Source organism: Stegodyphus dumicola, chromosome 8 (genome assembly GCF_044657685.1).
Source record: "Stegodyphus dumicola isolate Sdum_Otavi_A_Nest chromosome 8, ASM4465768v1".
NCBI classification, from domain to species: Eukaryota; Metazoa; Arthropoda; class Arachnida; order Araneae; family Eresidae; genus Stegodyphus; species Stegodyphus dumicola.
Genome location: NC_140775.1, coordinates 54,563,803 through 54,585,785, shown reverse-complemented (window position 1 = coordinate 54,585,785; position 21,983 = coordinate 54,563,803). Strand labels below are relative to the sequence as shown.

General features: G+C 31.8%; 1 protein-coding gene across 1 annotated transcript in view; it reads left to right on the top strand.

The window, feature by feature from the left end:
* The window catches only part of LOC118205203 (WW domain binding protein VOPP1-like), a 30,966-nt gene extending 16,812 nt beyond the window's left edge, over positions 1 to 14,154 (top strand). The window contains exons 3-5 of the mRNA XM_035377496.2: positions 7,474 to 7,554; positions 9,904 to 10,034; positions 13,898 to 14,154. Of these exons, the coding sequence (XP_035233387.1) occupies positions 7,474 to 7,554; positions 9,904 to 10,034; positions 13,898 to 14,040 (355 nt within the window). The 3' untranslated portion in view covers positions 14,041 to 14,154. The remainder of the gene's footprint in view (positions 1 to 7,473; positions 7,555 to 9,903; positions 10,035 to 13,897) is intronic.
* The last annotated feature ends 7,829 nt before the right edge of the window (positions 14,155 to 21,983 follow it).

Below are 21,983 nucleotides of genomic sequence, written 5' to 3'. Positions count from 1 at the left end.
CTCCCTTATTGTGCAAAAGAATTTGATAAAATTTTTATTGGAGTTAGTGTTTTTAACTATTTTGGAATAAGATTTAAGTTTTAAGATAGAAGTAAATTTGAAATTGCTTCTGTTAGATGTTATTTTGTTCTTATTAGGAGGAGGTTTTTAGAATTGACCATTTTGTTTCTAGCATTATTATTTTAAAATTTGAGGGATTTGATGAAGTTTGGTTTTTAGAAATTTTGGACAGCCATCGGTTCTTAAAAGTAAGGCAGAAATCTGCATTGCATATGAAAGCTTCATACTGAGATAGTTTCAGATGTAAAGTGTATATAAAAAGCGGTGGCGACTTATTTATACTCCTGATCAGTGGAGTATTGAGCATAACTGGTGCCCGGGGCAAAATACCTTTTTGGCGCCCCCCTTTCCCCGGGAAAAACACATCGATATGAGCGGCGCCCGGGACATCATACACCCCCTTATACCCCTCAGTATGCCACTGCTTCTGATACAAGAGCTATGATAAAATTAAAAAAGCAAGCAACATCAGTAAACCTTTTTCAAGCAATCCTATCTTTTTTTTTTTTTTTTTTTTTTTTTTGTGCTTTTTTTTCTGCTTTCTTTAATATTCTAGGTTATAATTTTAAAATAAAATGTTCCAGTTCAAGCATTCATTACACGTTATTTTTTTATTACCTTCTCTCAGCATGAAATGGAATTTTAATGAAATTAAAGATATTTCTAATATTAAAGAAATAAAAATTAAAAGTTTTATGTAAAGAATTTCCGATTTTAATTCATTCATTATAACACTCTGACAGCTTTTTCAAATGTTGCTAGTGGTTTTGGATTGTATTCATAGATGAATTTTTAGCCCTTTTTAATGGCTATAAAGTTTGTCGCTGACTTAACACATTTATGACTCAGTTTTTCTTGGTGGCATTGCTGTGGCATTGAAGCTTTACTTCTCCCAATTCAAATTTTTTGGTTACTGGTGATGAAAAACAGATCCACTATGATAAGTCAAAGAAGAAGAAATCATGGGAACCACATGGCCATGCTTCAATATTGACAGCCAAGTCTGAATATTCATGTAATTAAAATCATGTTGTATATATAGTGGGATAAATTTGGTGTCATATATAATGAGTTGCTCAAACCGATTGAAACCATTACTGGGGCTCTTTACCATCCATAATTGATAAGATTAAACCAAGCAGTCAAAGAAAAATGCCCTCATTACAACTCCAGACATGCAAAATTATTCTCCTGCATGATAATGCTCATCAACATGTGGTCCCGGTCAAAACCTATTCGGAAACACTCAAATTAAAAATTTTCGCCCTCTTACTGTATTCTCCAGACATTGCTCCATCTGATTAGTACTTGTTTCAAATGATGACACATGGCCTGTCTGAGCAGCGCTTCACATGATATGAAGATAGCAAAAGTTGGTTTAGTTTGTGGATAGTCTCGAAAGATGATTCGTTCTTCCAACTTGGTATTCATATGCTGCTAGAAAGGTGGGAAAAGTAGTTGCTACTGTTGGACGATACTTTCGATGATACACAATGTACTGTTCTTTCATAATAAATGTCAATATTTTTTATAAAAAATGTTGGAAACTTATTTATACTTCTGATACAAGAGCTATAAATTAATAAAATTAAAAAGCAAGCAACATCAGTAAAATACCTTTTTCAAGAAATCTTACTCCCTTACCTTTTTTTTTAGTTGAAAGGGGCAATTTGCCCAGAAGGTCTACTAATTTCACTTTTTAAATTGTTGTCACCAAATATTAGAGCCCTGTATTATATTTAAAGAAATTAAATAATGAAGAATCTGCATAAATGTATGTATGGTTCTCACATTGTGATAAAACAGTGGTACCTAGAGTCATCAAATTTTGAATAACGTACATTTCCACCCAAATAGGGAATTTGTTTTATTATCTATTTCATATTTTATAAAACTTTAATGAGTTTTTGATTATAAAATAAAATAACCCTTTTTATCTCCAGTGTGCGAGACTGTGTATCGGAAATTTTAAGATATGCTCATTTTAAAATTATTTTGTGATATTGCTGTTGAACTGAATTGTATTGTATTAAGTGCGAAGAGCATGATATTTAATAAATAAAGACAACACACAAAATGTTAAAAAAATTCCCCCTTTGGTCATAATGTGAAATCTGAAAGCCTTCAAATTTTTTAAAATTTATTTTATTTATTTATTTATTTTGTGTGTGTTGTTGTTCTCCCCATATGCACAGTGATCTATTTCTACTTAAATAACATTAGAAAGTTGTACAAATTCTGCAGCATACAACATCAGCATTCCACATTGGCCAAAACAGAAATGCTACATGCATACTTGGGTTGCCTCATAAATACTTTTCGATGACATACTTGGTCTCGTGAATATTTTTTCCAACTTTTTGGTCGGGTGAGATAAACAGAAAGTATCAAAAAATATATATATAAAGAGAAATAAATGATCAGAAAGCAACATAGTAGTATAGAAAGGAGAAAATCTTCATCTGAGTGTGGATGCTTTATTGAGTCCTTTACTAGATTGAATGGTATTTAGCATTGTGCTGGGTGCCATTGCTTGATGGCTGTATGTCTAGTTCATTCTTTATTTCCTGTTTACCTGTATTTAATTATATTGTTTATTCCTTAAAAGGGGGAAAGGGTAAAAGGAAATTTTCGTGCTTTAGATTAATACAGTCAAAAGTCGTTAATCTGGACTCGTCGGGACTTCGGCGATTCCGGATTATCGATTTTTCCGGATTATAGATCATCAGTTTAAATCTCGTAAGATGGCATGCAGAAATTCTAAAATTAAAAATATGAAACCGTAGTTTATGAAATAAAGAACAATTATGATCTAAAGGGTATCAAAATTTACAAAAAAAAAAGCTTAATATTTATTTGTTTACTTTATTAAACATTTCTTTCAATGTAAGTTGTTTAAGTTGCTTCATTTTATGTGATAATACTTTCTCTTTAATTCTATAAACAGACATAATTTCTTGTTCAGTTACAAAGTTCCGCTGTTCAAGTCCCGTAATTGCTGTGTCGAGAATACCGACTAACTTGTCAATCGAAATTTTTTCGTTTTCAATAACCTCTCTATCACCTTTTTCATGTCTTTATCCATTTTTTGCAGCAATTCCACTTTTTGTTTGACGGACATCGAAACATACTTTCGTTTTGTAGATCCTTTGGGAGCTCCAGCATCAGAAATTCTATTTGACATAATCGAAAGTTCAAGTTTACTTTTATAAAATTGTTCTTACAGTCTTCAAAAAATAATAAGCGCATCCAATTCAAAGATTAAAGAACAACGCAATCATCAACATTAACTGAAATAAATAATTAGATAATTTTAGCTTATGCCATCCGTTATACATTAAACGTGCACGCAAAAACGTATTCTGCGCTTGTGCACACGCATATGCGCAGTTGTAAAGGTCTTATGTGCACGCGTAAACGCCTTTGCGCATGTGTCAACGCGGCGCATGCGCAGAAAGGTTTTAGCTTTGAGGTCCGAATTAACGACTTTTGACTGTATATATCATGGTTAAATGATTATGGTAGTTTACAAAAGTATATGGCTAGCTTACAAGGCACACAGCATTAAATTATTCAAAACATTAAATGCAGTGAAAACAGAGAAAACATTTTCTGAAATTTTCTATTTGCGTTTCAGTATTATATATAAATTAATTCAGGTATAGTTTTGATAAATAGTAAAAAATATATATAAATAGCGACATGAAAATATCAAGCCACTATACAAAATTCAAATTTCTGGGTTTAGTGACTACATGCTATTGTCTCTACATTTGTGATTACATACTACATACATTTCCAGTCAACGATGAAGTGATTTTGCACGCTAAAGTTTCTATCAAATCCAACTTTTTCTGATACTATAAGGTACTTTTTGAACAGATTTCCTGTGTCCCGAACAGATTTTCGTTTAGTCATGAAAGATGATGATATTGATGTTGCCACTAATAATATTGCAGTCGCAATTATACAGTTTACAATTAGAAAACTTGGATGAAGTTACAAAATCAGCTAGAATTGACACCCAGTGGAGTTAAATTGGAAAATTGAAAGGTGCTGATGGAATTTTAAAATATAGTGAACTGTCTAGAATTATGTTGGCCATCTTGACAGTTTCCCATAGTAATGCAGAGTGTGAGAAGATTTTCAGTGTTGTTGCGAAAACGAGGACTAAATTTAGATCTAATATTAGTGATGACACATTAGAAAAACTTTTATTAGCGAAAGCAGGCCTACGGGGCAATTGCTGTGAACAAAATTATGAAGTTTCTTTCTTAATGAAAGCAAAATCTGCCACTCTTCGTAACATTTGTACAAAAACTGATTAAAGCGTCTCCCCCCCTTAAACGATGCAAGTAATAATTTTTTTTTTTTTATGCGTAAGGTATTTTTGTGTTGCTTGCATTGAAGAATTAGTAACTATTTAAAGTTAATTCATTATTAAAAACTATATTTTTATCATTTAAAAACTCTCTTTAACATTGTGAAAAATTTCCCGATTTCTTAAAAAAATCTCCTGATTTTTGAGTGTCATAGGTTGTCAAGTAAGCTTTTTTGTAAGAATCTGAGGACTGCAACTGTGTCAAATGATGTGAAATAATGGGTGTAAAAGAAAGGTTCCAGAATGAAGCCATGATTTAATGAGAGTAATGAGGGGGTGAAAAAGAGAGAGAAATTTGTTAATAAAGCTTAGAATTTCTGGAACACTATTATTTTAAGTGAGAAAATCAAAATTCGAGTTATCTACAATAAAAAAAAAATTAAAAACACTAAATATATTTATAGAATTATCACTTTTTAAACATAACATACAGAAGATATCTAATGTTCCTATGTTAATCTAAATGCTTATTCATCTAATAACCTAGTAAAATGTTTTTGCTATTTCACTTGGGCCATCTGTATTTGTAATCCTTACTGATAAACTATATAAAACTTTAAAAAATTAAAACAGCCCTTTAGGGTAATCGTTGAAATCTGGGCCTTTTTTTTTTATAAATTTAAATTTTGTGCTGTATTGTTTTGCCATGTAGAATCATTTACTCATTATGTAATCAGTAAAAGTATATGTACCTTATTTACATAGCTTATTGTGTTGAGGGAAAATCAATCAAATCCGAGTTAACTGGCTAAAGATTAATTGGGTTGTGTTAAGCAGGTCTTCCCCTAAAAACAGTTAAGTTTATTGTGAAATGATGGAAAATTATTATCAGAATCAATCAGAATAAAGCAAAATCCATATGTGAAATATAAAAAGGAGAAGAAAATATGCAGGATAAGAACAGTAATAGAACATAGTATTGTAGTATTTTGGAATTGTTTTTATCCAGAACAGTTTGTAATTTAATTATACATAGTAGGGATTATACACTGACTACCAATAAGTATTTGGACACCTATGCAAATGACGATATCTGCGGTCCTAAAGTACGTCACGGCCTCCGGTATATATCGTGTAGGAAAGAGCATCAGCTTTAGTCGCATGCAAGATGCCTCGCAGTTCAGAGATCTCTGATTTCGAGAAAGGTATGATTATTGGGTATCACAAATGTAGCCGATTCTTAAAGGACATATCTAGCGATCTGAAGTACCCAAAATCGACAGTGGCCTATGTGATTAAGAAGTGGAAGGTGATCGGTGATTGTCGGAAGCCCCGAGTCGGCAGACCCGAGTCGGCAGACCAACGAAATTGGGAGATAGAGACCGACGAGTGCTGTCACGAGAAATTCGGAAGAACCGCACTCAACCGATGGCCCTCACCTGGCAGGAGTTTCAACAGGCATTCGAGAGTATTGTTTCAATGAATACCATCCGTAAGGAAGCACATCTGCTTGGTTTTCATGGTCGTGCTGCTGCCCATAAGCCTTTGATCACAAAGTTCAACCACGCTGCTGGGTTAATGTGGTGCAAAGCACATCGAAATTGGCCCATAGATCAGTGGAAAGGGGTTCTTTGGAATGGCGAACCAAGGTTCACCCTTTACCGTTCGGATGGTAGGATCTGGGTCTGGCATCTATCTACCTGGAGAACGTCTCCTGCCAGAATGCATTGTGCCAACAGTCAAGTTCGGCGGAAGTGTAATTATGGTATGGGGTTGTTTCTCCTGGTATGGGCTGGGACCCTTGGTCCCCATTCATGGTAAGCTCAACTTTGAAGCCTACTGCACTATTTTGGATGACAATGTGCTTCCTACGTTGTGCCAGTTTTACGGGTTGGACCCCTGTTACTTTCAGGACGACAATGCCAGTTGTCATGTTTCGACGTTAACCAAGGCTTGGTATAGTGCTAATGGAGTTCATCGAATGGACTGGCCTACCCAGAGTCCAGACCTGAACCCTATCGAGAATGTCTGGGACGAGTTGCATCGCCGAATTCAGGGGTGCACTACCCATGCAAAATCGGTGAAGGAACTTCTATGTCTTCTCCAAGCCGAGTGGAAGAAAATACCACTAGCTGTCATACAAAGACTTGTGTAAAGTATGCCCCGGAGGGTCCACGCTGTAATTACCTCTCGTGGAGGCTCTATCAACTATTGATTTTGAATAAAGTTAGTTTTTCTTTTCTATCACAGGTGTCCAAATACTTATTGGTAGTCAGTGTATAAACATTATTCAGTCATGTATTAAAAGTAAATTTCTAAATTATAGAAATAAATACAGCAAGTGTGCAGTAATTCTTGTTGCCCATTGCCTCCTGTTGAAACAAATGAGAATTACAAATAAAATCATTGTTCTTTCTTTTTCGAAGTATATTATTCTCATTTCAATTGCTGATTTGATTTGCATAACCGAACAAACTTATTTTAACTTGAAGAAAGTATTTGAAGAAGGAAAATTTTTTAAAATTTATAGCAATGTGAAGGTGACATTTATATGTGTGACAATAGGTTGATTTTAATAAAGCTAAAAAATTGTAAGTTAATAAATTGCTTCTTCTTTTTGTAGTTTAATTTGTTTACTTTTCCCATTAAAACAACATTAATACTTTTTTCCATCATGAGGGATCAATCTATGTTCAGTGTAATAAATTTAAATGAATAAAGCAGTCTTAGTAAAATTTTGAATCTCTATAATTTTAAGTTATTCCCTAGTAATCTGTCAACATTGTTAATGTAATTTTTTTTTTTTTTTTTTTTTACTCTCAGAAACATAGAAATTTCTAACTAGGCATGAAATAAAAAGTTTATTAGACTTTTTATGCAGAATTCCATTCAACTTTTTAAAAATTCCATTTACTGTATTATTTTAAATTCATAGCTCAGTAAATCTGTGATGTAGTAAAATAGCTTTTATTCTATTGTATTTTGTAAATAGCTTTATATATTCTGTCTAAATTTTGTGTTTTTAATAGAAAATGTGTATTTTTTCTTGATAAAAAAATGAAATATAACAAATAAAATGCAATTTCTTACAGCTGTAATATTTATGAATATTGCTGTGGTACCATGTGTTGCCGATCACCGGCAATAACTTTCTACCAAATGTGGTATTTCTGGTAAGTAAACATTTAATATATTCTTGCATTTTTATGTAATTCACTATGTATAAATGTGATACTTTTGCATTTTTAAAGAACTGCATAATAGACAATTGTTACATTTTTTTCATTTGCATGCAAATAATTATTTTGGTCTAAGCACATGTGGACTAGTAATTACATGTAAGCTTACATTGTAATTATTATGGCCTAAGCTCACATAGTCCATGTTGCTTATATGGCAAACATATGCTATGACAACATACTGATTGGCTCTTACTGGGCAGTCACTACAAATTTAAGAACATCCATGCTAATTTGGATGGTCATTATTATTAATTAGCAGTTGAAGCAACTGAATTTTATATAATTGAGCTTTTGCTGTTTGAGAGTGTTTTTAGCCTCTGAAATTCAAAACATTTTTATTCTGTGATTTTTGGTGCTGATGAAAAACAATAATCTCATTTTTTGTTCTGTAGTCATTAGTCTTCTGGGCTGACTAATGGTGAAGGGGTTACAACCAATGGACACTGCTACCTTTTGTGTAGATTCATTTTCTGAATCATTCCGTATGTCTAGGATTGACATGTCATTTACCATCCATGTTTCTGGGTTAGGTTAAGTTAGGTTAGGTTAGGTTAGGTTTTATGAATATGATAATGCCATGGGAGCTTTTTAACCACACATATAGTTATTAATTAATTGATTAACGCATATAGTTTTCTTTCCAATGAACTGCCGAGCAATATTTGAGCAAAATAACCTCGTGCAGTTTAAGTAGTTTGATTGTTTTAAATAAAAAAGCTCAAATATCTAGCTTTGCACAAATGAGCATAGATTTTATCACTAACTATAGTTTTGTTGGAGTTTAACATTATCAAAGTATTGATATGGTTGGTATGTAAAGGACTCAATTTAAGAATAATTAAACTCTAAACTTCACCCTTTACTTACTAAATGTTTCAAGCAGTATGTTTTTAGCTGTTGTATCTTCATTCATTGGGCCCCTTTGAATGTGATTTTGCATATATATGACAAAACTGCATGTCTGTAAAATTCAGAATAAATGAACATATATGGTATATTAAACAGATGGAAATTAAAAAGTTTTAAATATCTTCTCATTGTTGGAATCAAAACTACAAATTTCAATTTTTTGGAGGTCAGAATTATTTGCATAACTTGTTCCTCAGTTTAGATCTGTTGGGAGTTTTTCATGTTGACTTGCAGAACAACCTCATTAATGATGCAATATCCACTCTGTTCCTGTGAAGCCATGGAAAAACATGTTTTAAGCCCTATTTCTCTCCTTTCAGTCAAATAATGTTCACCTCTACAATGAACTCTTATTAGCTACAAATAACACCTCTACATTGTTCAGCACCATAATTGCAGTCAACAATAAATGTTTTGCTTATTTGTACTAATTATTACATTGAACTTCTTTTCTTGCTAAGTAGACATAGCACTGTGCAAAGAAATCTTAAATTGCTTCTAATTTTTCAGCCTTTGAATCCAAAATAACAGATGTTAACATATAAGACAGTTAATTTCCAAATTAGCTTATTTTTTATAGTACATAAAATTTAGAAATGTCAAACTTAAGATATATTAGTGAACATAATCATTAGTTTTTGTTTGTAGGGATCAGCTTTTAGATTTTTTTAGATGCAACTATGCATATCTCGTAACTGAATTTTTTCTTTATATTTCATTGGTATAAAAGTCACTTATCAGTTGACTTTTATACTATTGCTTTGATATTGATTAATAAATCCACAGCTACCTGCTCGCAAGAAAATTTCATTCAGATAGTCATTTAAACATTTGTTCACAGGTATTATTAATTATTTATTAGTTAAAGAGTAAAATTTTCATATTAAATATCAGAACACCTTCAAAAATTAGCTTTTCTAATTCACTTTTTAGATTAAGCAAAAATTTGCAATAATTGAAGTACTAGCCACTACAGTATCATGTAACATCTGCAGTAATTACTTGTTCATTGCTGAGTCATTACTCAATTTGTTTTTTATGCGGATTTATCAAATTATCTTATTGGAGTTATTTGAAATGAATAATTTTTCACAATTACAGCATTTTGTATTTTTTTGTTGTAATCATGGTGAAATCTAAAAGCATTTTATTGATTGTGGAACATATCAATATTATATTACCTTTTTACTGAAAATGCAGTTAAAATCTTCATATTTATACTTTATTTTCTGTTAAGCAATGATACAACTTGCAGAGTATTTTTTCTGAATTTAAATATTTTAAAATTTACTCAAAATATATTTCATTTCAACCAAAATGTCAGAGAGTTGTAAAATATAATTTCAAAACTTTATCTCCAAAAAATTATAGGTTGATGGTATTTCTCACAGTTCTCTTCTGTTCTGGTGGTGGATGGTGGTACAGATTAAGAAATCAAGGACCTTTCATGTCTCCTGCATTGGCTTCATACCATTCTCAGCCTATGGCAAATGCAAATTATGGTAAAATTTTAAAAATTGTAATGTGGGTCATTTACACTGAAAATCTAAATAAGGGCTCTTCTCACATGCAAAATCATGAAATATGTTGGTGATCATAAAATTTGAGAAATTTATTTTATTGAAATGAGGGAGATCGGAGAAATTGAAAATTGCTTGACCATTATTTCTTACTTGTGTGAACCAAAACGTTATTTAATTTTGAGGGTTTTTTTTTTTTTTTTAATTGCAGATTCAAATTTAACCCTCTCACTGCGCATCCCGCGATTTCCGCGGGGATGAATTTTTGCCGTCAGTTTAATTGTGCAACTCGCTCTTTCCCTGTTCAAGGTTTCTTTTTGGCTTTTCTGTGATGTTTAATTGTTTATTTAGATGTGGGGAAACAGATGGCCTTAGTTGTCCACATTTCTGCCAAATATACAAGAATGCGTAATGTAGCATTTTGCGCACGCTTTTCAGAACTCAAAGATGTCTGGCAGGAAGCGTTTTGCGAGTGATACAGCCTATATTCCTGATGATATAAAGATATGACAGACAGTAGTTCTGATTCTGATTTCAAGTACATTGAAGATAGTTATAGTGAAACTGATAAGAATTTCTCGGATCCCTCTGCAGAGAGTGATGAATCTGAAAATTCAGTTTCTATTGAAAACGTTCGACACTGGTGCAAAATTGATATGCAAAATATTACATTATGCAAATATTTTCATTAGTACATATGTTTCACCTTTGTATTTTATGAAATAAATCACAATTTAACCAATATTAATTTTCCTTTTATATCATTATTCTTCAATTTCAGTATTCTGACAACCTTTTTCTATGACCTAATTCTATAGTGTAAAAAAACTCTTTTACAAAAAATTTTTGTATGTTTTAACACTAAAATATATGTAGATTTGAAATATGTAATAAAAAAGTACGCAATTTTTTAACCTATTTCGATAAAAAGAGTACACAGTGAGAGGGTTAACCATAATCCTGGCATATAAAACAAAAGTAAAATATACTTTTTCCAATAAAACTTTCAATAGCTATTTTTCATGTGCATATAATGGAGCATTTTTCTTTATAAGGGTACCTTTAATAGATTTGTAGATGATACATTGTGCTGAATGTATGATGAAAAATGTATGGTTCCAGAACAGGCGAAACCATATTTTAACTTCAGAGAAGAACTATCAGAAGCAAATGGATTAATATTTAAAAATTCCTGTGTTGTTGTACCAAGAAGTTTACGAAAAGATATGTTAAGCAGAATTCATTATGGTTATTTAGGAGCAGTAAAATGCAAGATCAAAGCAAGAGAAATATTATATTGGCCAGGAATGTCGAAAGAAATTGAAGATTTGGTACTGAATTGTCAAACCAAGTTTACAAAAAGCTAAAACTAAACCATTGATATCTAAAGAAATACCTAATGGTCCATGGGAAGTATTGAGAACAGACCTCTTTTACTTTCAAGGAAGGGATTATCCAATAGTTATAGATTATTTTAGCAAATATGTTGAAATTGGAAGATTTGTCAAGTGTAGCAGTGATAAAGCAATTGAAATCAATTTTTGCAAGACATGGTATTCCAAAAATAGTATATTCAGATAATGGTCCACAATATAATTGCAGGAAATTTAAAGACTTTGCAAGAAGATGGAATTTTGAAACCAGAACTTCAAGTTCAAATTACCTACAATCTAATGGAATGTTTGAAAGACATATTCAAACTGTCAAGCGAATGTTAGAAAAAGCTATAGTTGACAACAAGGATCCATATTTATTTAGTATTACTGGAATATTGTAACTCTTCTATTACAGATGAAATTAAGTCACCTTCAGATTTGATGTTTGGAAGAAAAGTAAATGGATTGATGCCTATAAAAGAGAATTTCATCTAAGCTAAATGATATGAAGACCATAAACAACATTTGCTGAAGAGACAAACCTAACAAAAAAGTTATTATCATAGAAATGCAAGACGATTAAAACCACTGAAAATAGGTGATCATGTTTACATAAAAGAGAAAGAGAACAAACTAAATGAAAGAGGTAAAATTATAGAAGAAGCAGAAAGATCACATTCATATAGGATTATAAGAACAGATGGAAGAATTGTAGAAAGGAACAGAAGAGACCTTCTTAAAGGAACTAATCAGAAAGAGTTTGCAATACAAAATAACTGTGAGAATGAAGTTCTAGATGAACCCAAGATATTTGAGAATAGCAGGAGCACTGTAAATTTAGATGTGCCTGTAAGTCCTTCAAAACCTAACAGAAGTGTGTCACCAAATAGTGAAAGAGATATAGTATCATCAAATTTTTCAAATGGACATAACTACGTTACTCGATCTGGTAGGACTGTTAAGAAACCTTATTATGTAAAAGAATATGTTTAATTTTACTACTATTATTATTTTTTATAAAAAAGGGAGATGTTATATATGTAACTGTAATTGTATCTATTATTATTTTTAATCATAACTGTAATATAGAATAGTGGATGAGCAATTAGAATAAACGATGTTTGTGTACATCTGGTAATCATCACTGAGCACCTACCCAACATATAAAAAATTAATACCAAAATTGTTTATTAGCTGTATTTGTTCCTTCAAATGACAAATTTGATGAAGGAATGGCATTTTTTTGCAGATGATACTAATGTATCAAAAAGTATGCTCATATTATCAGGTCATGCCATAAGAAATATTTTTTGAAGTAAGTTTTTGAAAAATGGGAAAAAAAAATAAGTAAGATACTATTTTTCTCAGTAGTATATTCCCCACTGAGTCATTAATATTTTCCCATAATAATAGGTTTGTTTTTTTAATCCATTTCTAAAGAAATCTGCCATATTATTGGAGAAAAGTCTTGAAGGTTCTGTTTTAGGTCCCTCATGGGAATTATATTCTTTTCCATCAGTGAAATTTAAAGCTTTGGACCACATTTTTCATTTGATCACCAATCACTAGACAGTTAAAAAAAAAAAAAAAAGAATTATCTTTTTTAAATATATTTAAAGAACAGTGCAAAAGTTTACATTTTCTTCAGTTAGTGTCAGTAAGTGAATACAGAATTCACCTGTCAAGCTTAGACTTCATTTTAAGTTCTTTTAAATGGTGAGTGATAATTGATGAGTTGATCTCTTCTGCCAGCTATTCAACAGTTGCATATGAGCAACTTTAACACATCATTATCAAAAAAGAGCACTGGCATCTTTGTCAAAATTTACAGAACCATGGTTAGCACTTGTGAATATTCAAAACACTTATACCTCCACACTTTTCACAGTATTTTTCACCACACTTTTCTGTAATTATAAAACATAACATGTATGATGTGTTCTTCTATGACTACCATTTTTATGAGGGCTACTAACTCTCCAAATGGCCAACAGTGTGGCCCAAAAACCTAAACTTCCTAAAAAGGCCATGAGTAAATGATATTTTCTCAATTATAATTACAGTATGACGTACAGATATGTTTGCTGTCTTTTTTCCTTCCTATAATTATACTAGCTTAATTGTCTGTACACATTTTAAAATTTATGTCTGTGTACTTAAATATATTATGACAGATATTTTTTAGCTTGCATGTATGCCTGTTAGTGGGTTAAAACAACAAATTTACTCACATGGCTTGCAAGCCAGAATTTATCTGAATGAAACTGCTTTACTTTTGCTCAGTAATATTTGTAAATGCATCAGAATGATTTGTTTAAATGTGATACAGAAACATCTGAAAAAGGACATTTCTTACGAGATTATCTGATTGTTTATAATTACTGCATTGAAGTATTTTAATATGCCTTAAAATTATTTAGATATTTTCAAAGAACTTAAATTCAAGCTAACTTCAGTTTTGTACATTAGGTCCTGCTAGAAGTCAAGTGTATCCACAAGCAATGCCTGCCACAGTTGCTTCACAATCTGCTCAGCAGCCACCACCTCCTCCTCCATACTATGGACCACCACCAAGTTATGATACTGTAGTTAATCAAGCCAGACAAGGCTGAAGTTATAAAATAATTTATGTTCCTTTGTGTATATCTGCTGTTCCCTCAACTTTTATCACTGTTTTAAAGTTTATTCAGCATTTACTGTTTAAAATAAAGTTTATGCAACTTTAATTACTGCTAATTTTTTCTACTGACCCATTCATTCGCTGGTTCATTTTTCATCACTTATTTTTAAGACAAAACTAGTTTTCCCATCTTGTTTTTTAATATACACCATAGTCTATTACACCTTCCCATTTGCAATCATGTTGTCATCACCACGTGTTACTTATTCCATCCACCTCAAATGAGGAGGTGAAACATGCTATACGGAAATAATAATAAAGAGAAAAAAATTAGGTGACTCAAATCGCCTGTTGCTCCTGCCATTCTTAACACTCTGATGCACTTGGCAAATATAACTTTTGAATTCTGAAAAATGTGTTTGGAAATTTTCTGGAACTATCAGAATTTAGCAATTTCCATGGGATTTATTTCAGTAGAGCAGTATCTTCAAATTACAGGCTGATATATACACTCAGTTATCATTGCCTTGCTATGTTAGCATGTGGAATTGCTCCTGGTCTCCTTACATCTAGATTAGTTTGAAAACTCTGTCAAATTTGTGTTTTGTGGATTACCTATAGTTATTTTTGGCAGTGAAATTTATATTTTAGTTCACTTTGTTAAATGCAACTGGCATGTAATAGATTATTGCTTTAATAATTTTCTACTGCACAACTTTTGTACTGTTCATTCATTCCACAGTCAGCATATTCATGACCATGTGAAATGCACACTGTTATTTTGTATAAACATGTCTGCAGTTTGGTACATCTTTCAACAGCAAGATGATTTTTAGAATATTTTACATTCTGTTCTCATTCTTTAACAATTAATTTACTTCCATTTACTGTGTATTGGCAGCCAGAATATCTTTTGCCATTTATTTATTTATTCATTATTTTATATTTTTGTTGCATTAATAAATTATTGGTTGATTAATAAAGTTACATTTTAAAAGTTGCCAAATAGTGTTGCATTTCCAAATCTCTTTAACTCCTTAGCTTTAAACCCCTATCATATTTAGCAACACATATGGATAGATGGGACATTTCTGAGAAATGAAATCTAGTAGCACTAGCTGTAGTTGTGAAATCTTGGACGGTGAGAACAGAATCCGATTTAATCGAAGAAATAAGGAAAAAAACCAAATATATATATTCCTGTTTGGTTGTAATATAAACTGTTTTAGTCATTTTAAAAATGTCTATATATTCAATAAATTTATAATCAGGTAAATTTTGGCGTAGACATTATTTTATGACGCACTTGTATTTTTGATGATTTGTTTACAAATTATTCATTGCCAAAAGTTGGCCAAATTTGTGTTATTTTGTGCTGATCGTGTGTAAAGAATGTTATTGTTATGTAATAGATTTTTTTTAATTTAAGGTGAATAATTTTTTAAAACCTGTTTGTATATGCGCGACCTTTTCTGCTAGTTACTTATCTTTTTAATTGTTTATTGCAAAATCAGTGACATATTGATATTGTAAACAATATAAAAGGTACATGAAAAAGGAAAGCATAGCTTATGTAATAATGAGAATACACATTAAATTTGTATGCTGTTATTTTCATGTTATTAATGAAATAATGTTTAGAGTATAAATACATTAAGAACTGGAGTGCATTAGGCTAGTCATTAAAATTCACCCATTTACATATAACGTTTGCATGTGTAATTACTTGGAAATTTAAACAAAAACTTTGAGCAAGTAGCCTTTATGAAATATTTAACATTTTGGGGATGAATTAAAAATTTTTGACTCATCACAAACAAATATCAGTAAATGACATTATATTATGTACATAAAAGTTATTAAATAAATATATGGATACAAAAATACTATTTATAATAATAAAATCAGAAATAATGACAAATCACTGAATGTACAATGTAAAAGTATTTTACGAAAATATATACAACAGATAATTACAAAGAATCAGAGTAAAAAAATATACATAACTAACAATAAAGTGTAAAATGAAAAGAGTGTGAGTGATATAAAATACAACATAAAAAAAGCAATCCAACATGAAAGCAAATGTCTCTATCATCAATCTGAGCGACATTTGATTCATACTTGGCTTTCAAGTCTGTTTACCAAGTGAAGATGGTAACCCAGTTACTAGGTTTTGTGGAAATGGGGTTCTGAGAAATCTTTCTTTTACATCTTGTTCCACCTACGAATAGCATATGTGATAGGGGTTTTAAAATGTTAGCAGCTAAATTTTTTACTATTATATATTCCCACGTAAGCAGATTTACATACAATTTTCAGAGAAAAACTGAGATTTGATGGCTGGCAGGCTGTCCTTGTGAGCATGCTTTCATCTATGTTTTAAATATGTTTGTGGTCTAAATTTTTCTTTATCATAAATAACTTGTAAATTATAAAAAATGATCTCCGTTATGTTGATTGAAATTTGTGGGGTGGCTACGGCTTTTAACATAATTGAGGTTAGTATGCTTATATGATTAATGTGTTTTATATGAAAAATATACAAAAAATAATGCAACTTTTTTTGGAGATGCATTTTATGTATTTTGGATGGATTTCACTCTATATTATTGCCTGAGCTTTGAAGGAAATTGAACTTGGCTCATTTAAAAAAGTCATCTTATGCTAAAGTGAAATGTTTAAAAATGATTGTTCAGTGTCAGGATGTATAGAAAAGGATGTAACTTTTAATTTGTTGCCAGATTTTCTAAACTGTGCTAATTGATTTTTATGCTTTTTTACTTCCTTGTATGAAGTAAAAAGAAAGTATTGTAATCACGAAAAGTTTCAGGCAGCATGTTTCAACGAAAATATTCATTTTGAACGCTATCAAGTGCAATTTAACGATGATTTTGCGTGATATCTGTACGTAAGGACAGAATAAAATACTCTTTTTCTTCAAAAAAAATTATAAAACTGCTTTAAAATGAATTCTGAAGAGAATTTTTCGTGGCGTCTGTATGAACGTATGTACGTACGTACGTATCTCGCATAACTGAAAATCGAGTAGCCTCAGAACGTTGAAATTTTGTATATAGGACTGCTATAACATGTAGATGTGCACCTCGTATTTTGGTTGCAATCGGCCGCACCAAACCCGGCTCAGTGATCTCAGTTTCTTTACTCTTATATGTTTGTAAATTGTACATTTTTTGCTTTAAAAAGATTGAGTTATGTTGTTGTTATTTTCCGGTTAGAGGTTTAATGCCTTTATTAAATCTCTATGCAATATTTTTAGAATTATCAACAATTTTAAAGTTGTTTGCCTAATAATGCCGCTAAGTCTAATAATTTTTTTGATGGCGGCCATTGCTTGTTTACATTTGAAACAGCAGGATAATGAATTTGTTGCCAATCTACAGAAACGTAGCTTCGCAACAACAAAGATAATGCCTTCATTTATTATTGCAAATTAAATCATGCTTAATCCTTTCTGTAATTTTTTCGAGGAAATAAGTGTTTAAGATTTACTTCATAATTTTTAATAAAGGTATTTTGAGTTTTTTTGTATTTTTGTCTTGTCACGAAGTGAGAACTGAATTAATTGAATGAGAAATACTCATTCGTCTGTCAAAAACTGTTCCTTTTTTGTTTGTTTGCTTAATTTCTTTTATTCGTTGTTCTAGCTTTATTATAGTATTTGAATAGAACATGTGGCAACGATTAGATAATTCTTTAAATGATATAAATTTTGTGCATTCTGAGTTATACTATGAACGAAATATAATACTGTTAAGTGAACCTAGCGGCAGAGTGTCGCTATGGTAAACAAATAGAGTGAATTTTAAAGAATACATTTATTCTATTGTGGTTTATGCCCTGTCGAAGTAGATTTAATTCAATCCAATATGTTTAAATGAAATGCAAGAAAAAATGTGTATAATTTAATATTCTGCACAAGGAAGTCATGTGGTGTACAGCCAGATTTTTTATATTTTGGGATGATTAGTAATCAAGTATAATATCTCCGTGTATCCTTTTTGGGTTTTTTGGACATGAATATTAATTACACTGGTCTTCAAAATTAAAGAATAATGACCGAAATAAAAAGTAACTGATACATAATGAAAAATTATTGAAAGAAATTTGTGTAAAAGTATTTGTCAACATAAATTATAATGTCTGGGAGTTGATTATTAGCAAAATATTGAAATTAAAACCAAATTTATGAAAATTGGAAAATGATGGAAAAATTAAGTCACCTTTTGTAGAAAAATGTTTTCTTTAATATGGTGTATGGTCATCTCGTACAGATATGCATACCTCGGATTTGGATTTCATAGACTTTGAGTGTTGATTTGATTGAGTCTTATGGAATTGCATGCCACTGTTCTAAAAGTGCACTTTTCAGCTCCTGAAGGGTCTGGGAAGGAATTTATTGCTTAAAAATTCGTCACCCTGAGGCATTCCACACATGCTCAATTGGGTTCAAGTCGTGCGAGTAAGGTGGCCAATTCATTTGAGTGGCATCTTCTATTTGCAAGTATTCTAACATAACTTATGCTTGATCAGGCCAAGCATTGTCATCCATTAGCAAAAATTCTGGCCCAACAGCCCCTAAACAGTTTAACTTGCGAGTTCCAATACCTTGTCCGACGAGCGGTTACAGAACCTTCTTGAAAGATACACAGTTTCGTGCAGCCATCCAGGAAGGCATCCTACCTCTAGTCAGATAGCACTTGTGTGCTCTCCCATAACCCAAGTAATATTAATCCCTGTATGGTGAACAGACTTGAAATAAGCTTTATTATTATTATTATTTTTAAAGCATCTATCAAATAATAATGTTTTACATATGAATTCCAGGTTTACAAAAGAGAAGTGAATTTATAAATAATGATATAAGTAAATCATTTTTACCTTAGGGAATTCGCCTAAGGTGAATATTTTATCGAAAGTTTCGAAAGGGTAAGAATAGTATCATAGCTAGATGATGGTGGTCCACCTCAGAAGGCAAATTTTTGGGGGTTGGTATTTTTTATGTGAACCATATTTGGTGCAGTCAATAAATAACGAGGCAGAGGATATTTCATACAATTAATGTAATGAAACTCAAAAGTATTGTCTACAGTTGTTTAGACACTTATTCCTTAGTGACACTAGTCACAGAATGCCATACCCGTAAAGAAATTTTGGCTGCTGTTCGAACCAGTTGGGCGCATACCCTTTACTCCATCGTCTGTCTTAAACCGTTGTTCCTGCAATGCTTTTTTGAACTCACCGAAGACATGGAAATATCATGGAGAAAGATCTGGATTAAAGGGTAGGTGTATTCTGCAGAAGTTCCTTTGTTGCCCTAGCTGTGTGCGGTCTAACGTTAATGTGCAAGTGTTGTACACCAAAAGAAAGTTGACTGGGACGCTTCGATTTGATTACCTGCCTGAGCTTTGTTAACATTTCACAATACCACTGAGCATTATAGCTGCATGTTGCATTTATTCAACAAGAAACAGCTTCTTGCAAACAAAGAAGAACTAAAGCATTAGTATAAAGGGTTTTGAACTTTTTTGGTTGAGAGGAATCTGTGTGTTTCCACTGCAAACTTTGCCGTCTGATTCAGGCTCAAACTGGTGATACCAACTTCCATCACCGGTGACAACTGCTAACAGAAGGTTGTCCCCACCGTCGTTGTAACACTGTAGTGATTGCAGAGACATAGCCATGTGATTGGCTTCTTGTTCAGGCGTCAACTGATGAGGTACCTATTGCGTATACACTTTATGGAATTTCAGTGTGTCCACGATGACTGCGTGAACAGTACTATGGCTAGTACCTGCTGATGTCATCTGCAGAAATGCCGTCTACTGTTACACAACCATCCTTCTGATGAGTTCATCCATTGTCACAACATGCTGTTACGTAACGCGCTTCTGTGCTCCTCTCCACATGTATTGAGAGGGACGTACAGTGCTCCCAATAAATCCTTTATACTTGTTGATGAATATTCATGACCTTTTACACCTTCCGTTGTCAAAAAGTGCACAATGCCTGTTGCTACTCTTTGGATTTCTGCTTTTTACGCATTGCTTTCAGAAACGGAATGAAAAAACTTAGCAGCTCGGTATTAGTACTGGTAACCTTATGCCAGGATACTGTGAATTTTGCCATGTGTCTGGCTCAATAAAAATGTTAAAGGTACTTCACGGAAGTTTTTGTTCGGTTATCATCCTTTTATTAATTGCTTGTTTCACACTACCGCTACCTAACGAGTAATTGCCTTTTATCGCAGCAACGTCTACATTTCAGGCCTGTCTCCATTTTTCTAAACACCATAGTTTAATATTCTCTGGTCCATTATTTATTGACTGTACCTAATATTTATAGGGGTTAGTCATGCGGATCTTTGGAATAGAAAGAAGGATTAAGATTTATTGGATTATAGCTAACTATGGTTAAAGTTATATAAATATAGCAAAGCGCATGTGGGCTGTTTACCTAAAAGAATTGAAGCTTTCAGTAAAAGATTTTTTTAATGAGTAAGTAAAAGATTTTTTAAAGAGAAATGACTCATATTTATGTTTACATGTAGAAGGAACCACAGAAACCAGACAGGTCGAATTACCAGTATTCAATGGTCATTAACATATCGGCCATTTTGGGAGTTATATGTTTAAGGGAAAAGGATCAGTCATCTGTGGAATGAAATGTCTTCGTGTGGAATCGACTGTCTTCACGATGAGATTAAAAAACCGAAAACTGGCTCATATTTACATTACAAAAAGGGCACTGTTTTGTATTCTCACCATATATGCTCGAAAACAGCATTATTTACCCTACATTACACACAAAACAAACTACAAAAACACTAGTCCAGCTAGGCAGTCTATTTAATTGCAGATAGAACTACCAGGTTTCTGCAATCTTATCTACTTGATCATTGGTGACGTGAAGAATCACAAGATGGTGAATTGTCGCATGAAAAAAGGACAGTATTCTCTTTACACTGGACAGAGTATTAAAAAATTATAAAGGTATTTCCTTATAAGATTTATAAATTGTGTGTAGATTTATAAACTACTACAGCTTCATATTCTTGCTATGCCTTCCTTATTCTATCGAAACTTTGAATGAAAAATATGAATATCAGTTACTTTATGATCATGATGACATTAATAAGGAATAGGTCATCAATTAGAGAAAAATATTTACTGTTTTATTCCTGCTACTGTTTGAGAAGATGAAACAGAGTGATGAAAGGATGGTTCACGTTTGAGTTTTTACTGTTTATGCTAAAATATAGTTTTGCAGAATATAGTTTTAAATATTGTAAATACTGTTGTGAGTTTTCTTCATAACTATTGTAATGAGAAAAAAACTTTATGTGTTATGAGAAAAAATTTTCTAACTGCGAATCAGTTAAAAACACCTCAGACCTAAAAGTCATTTAAAAAAAAACCGTACCGTATTGTCATAGAAACAACTGGCATAAAGAAATAATATTATGGACAATATTACTAATAGAAGAATAAATGAAGTACCATCTTGGAATATTGGAATTTTAGATTTTTTTTTTTATGTGCATTGAGAAGAGTGGCCAAAAGCTTTCGCTACGCCACTGTTAAGAAGATTTAGAAGGCTGCTTAGATTTAAGATTTATTTGATTGTAATTTATTTTATTATCTTTAGTTTATAACGCTATAATGCAAAGTAATTCAAATAAGAATACAAAATATAAAGAAACAAGAGAAAAGAGAGACTGTATCGCATAATATATATGGATTGGTTTTAGAAAGGAAAGAATTGAAAAGAATGAATAGTCCGACAAACTGCAGACGTTTACGCATACATTGTCGACGCAAGATGCTTCGACATGCGATTTGTCGATTCTGCAATGGAGCAAATGTATTTATGCATGCAGCAGGAAAACTTATTGTTCTTTGCTATTCTTGCTAA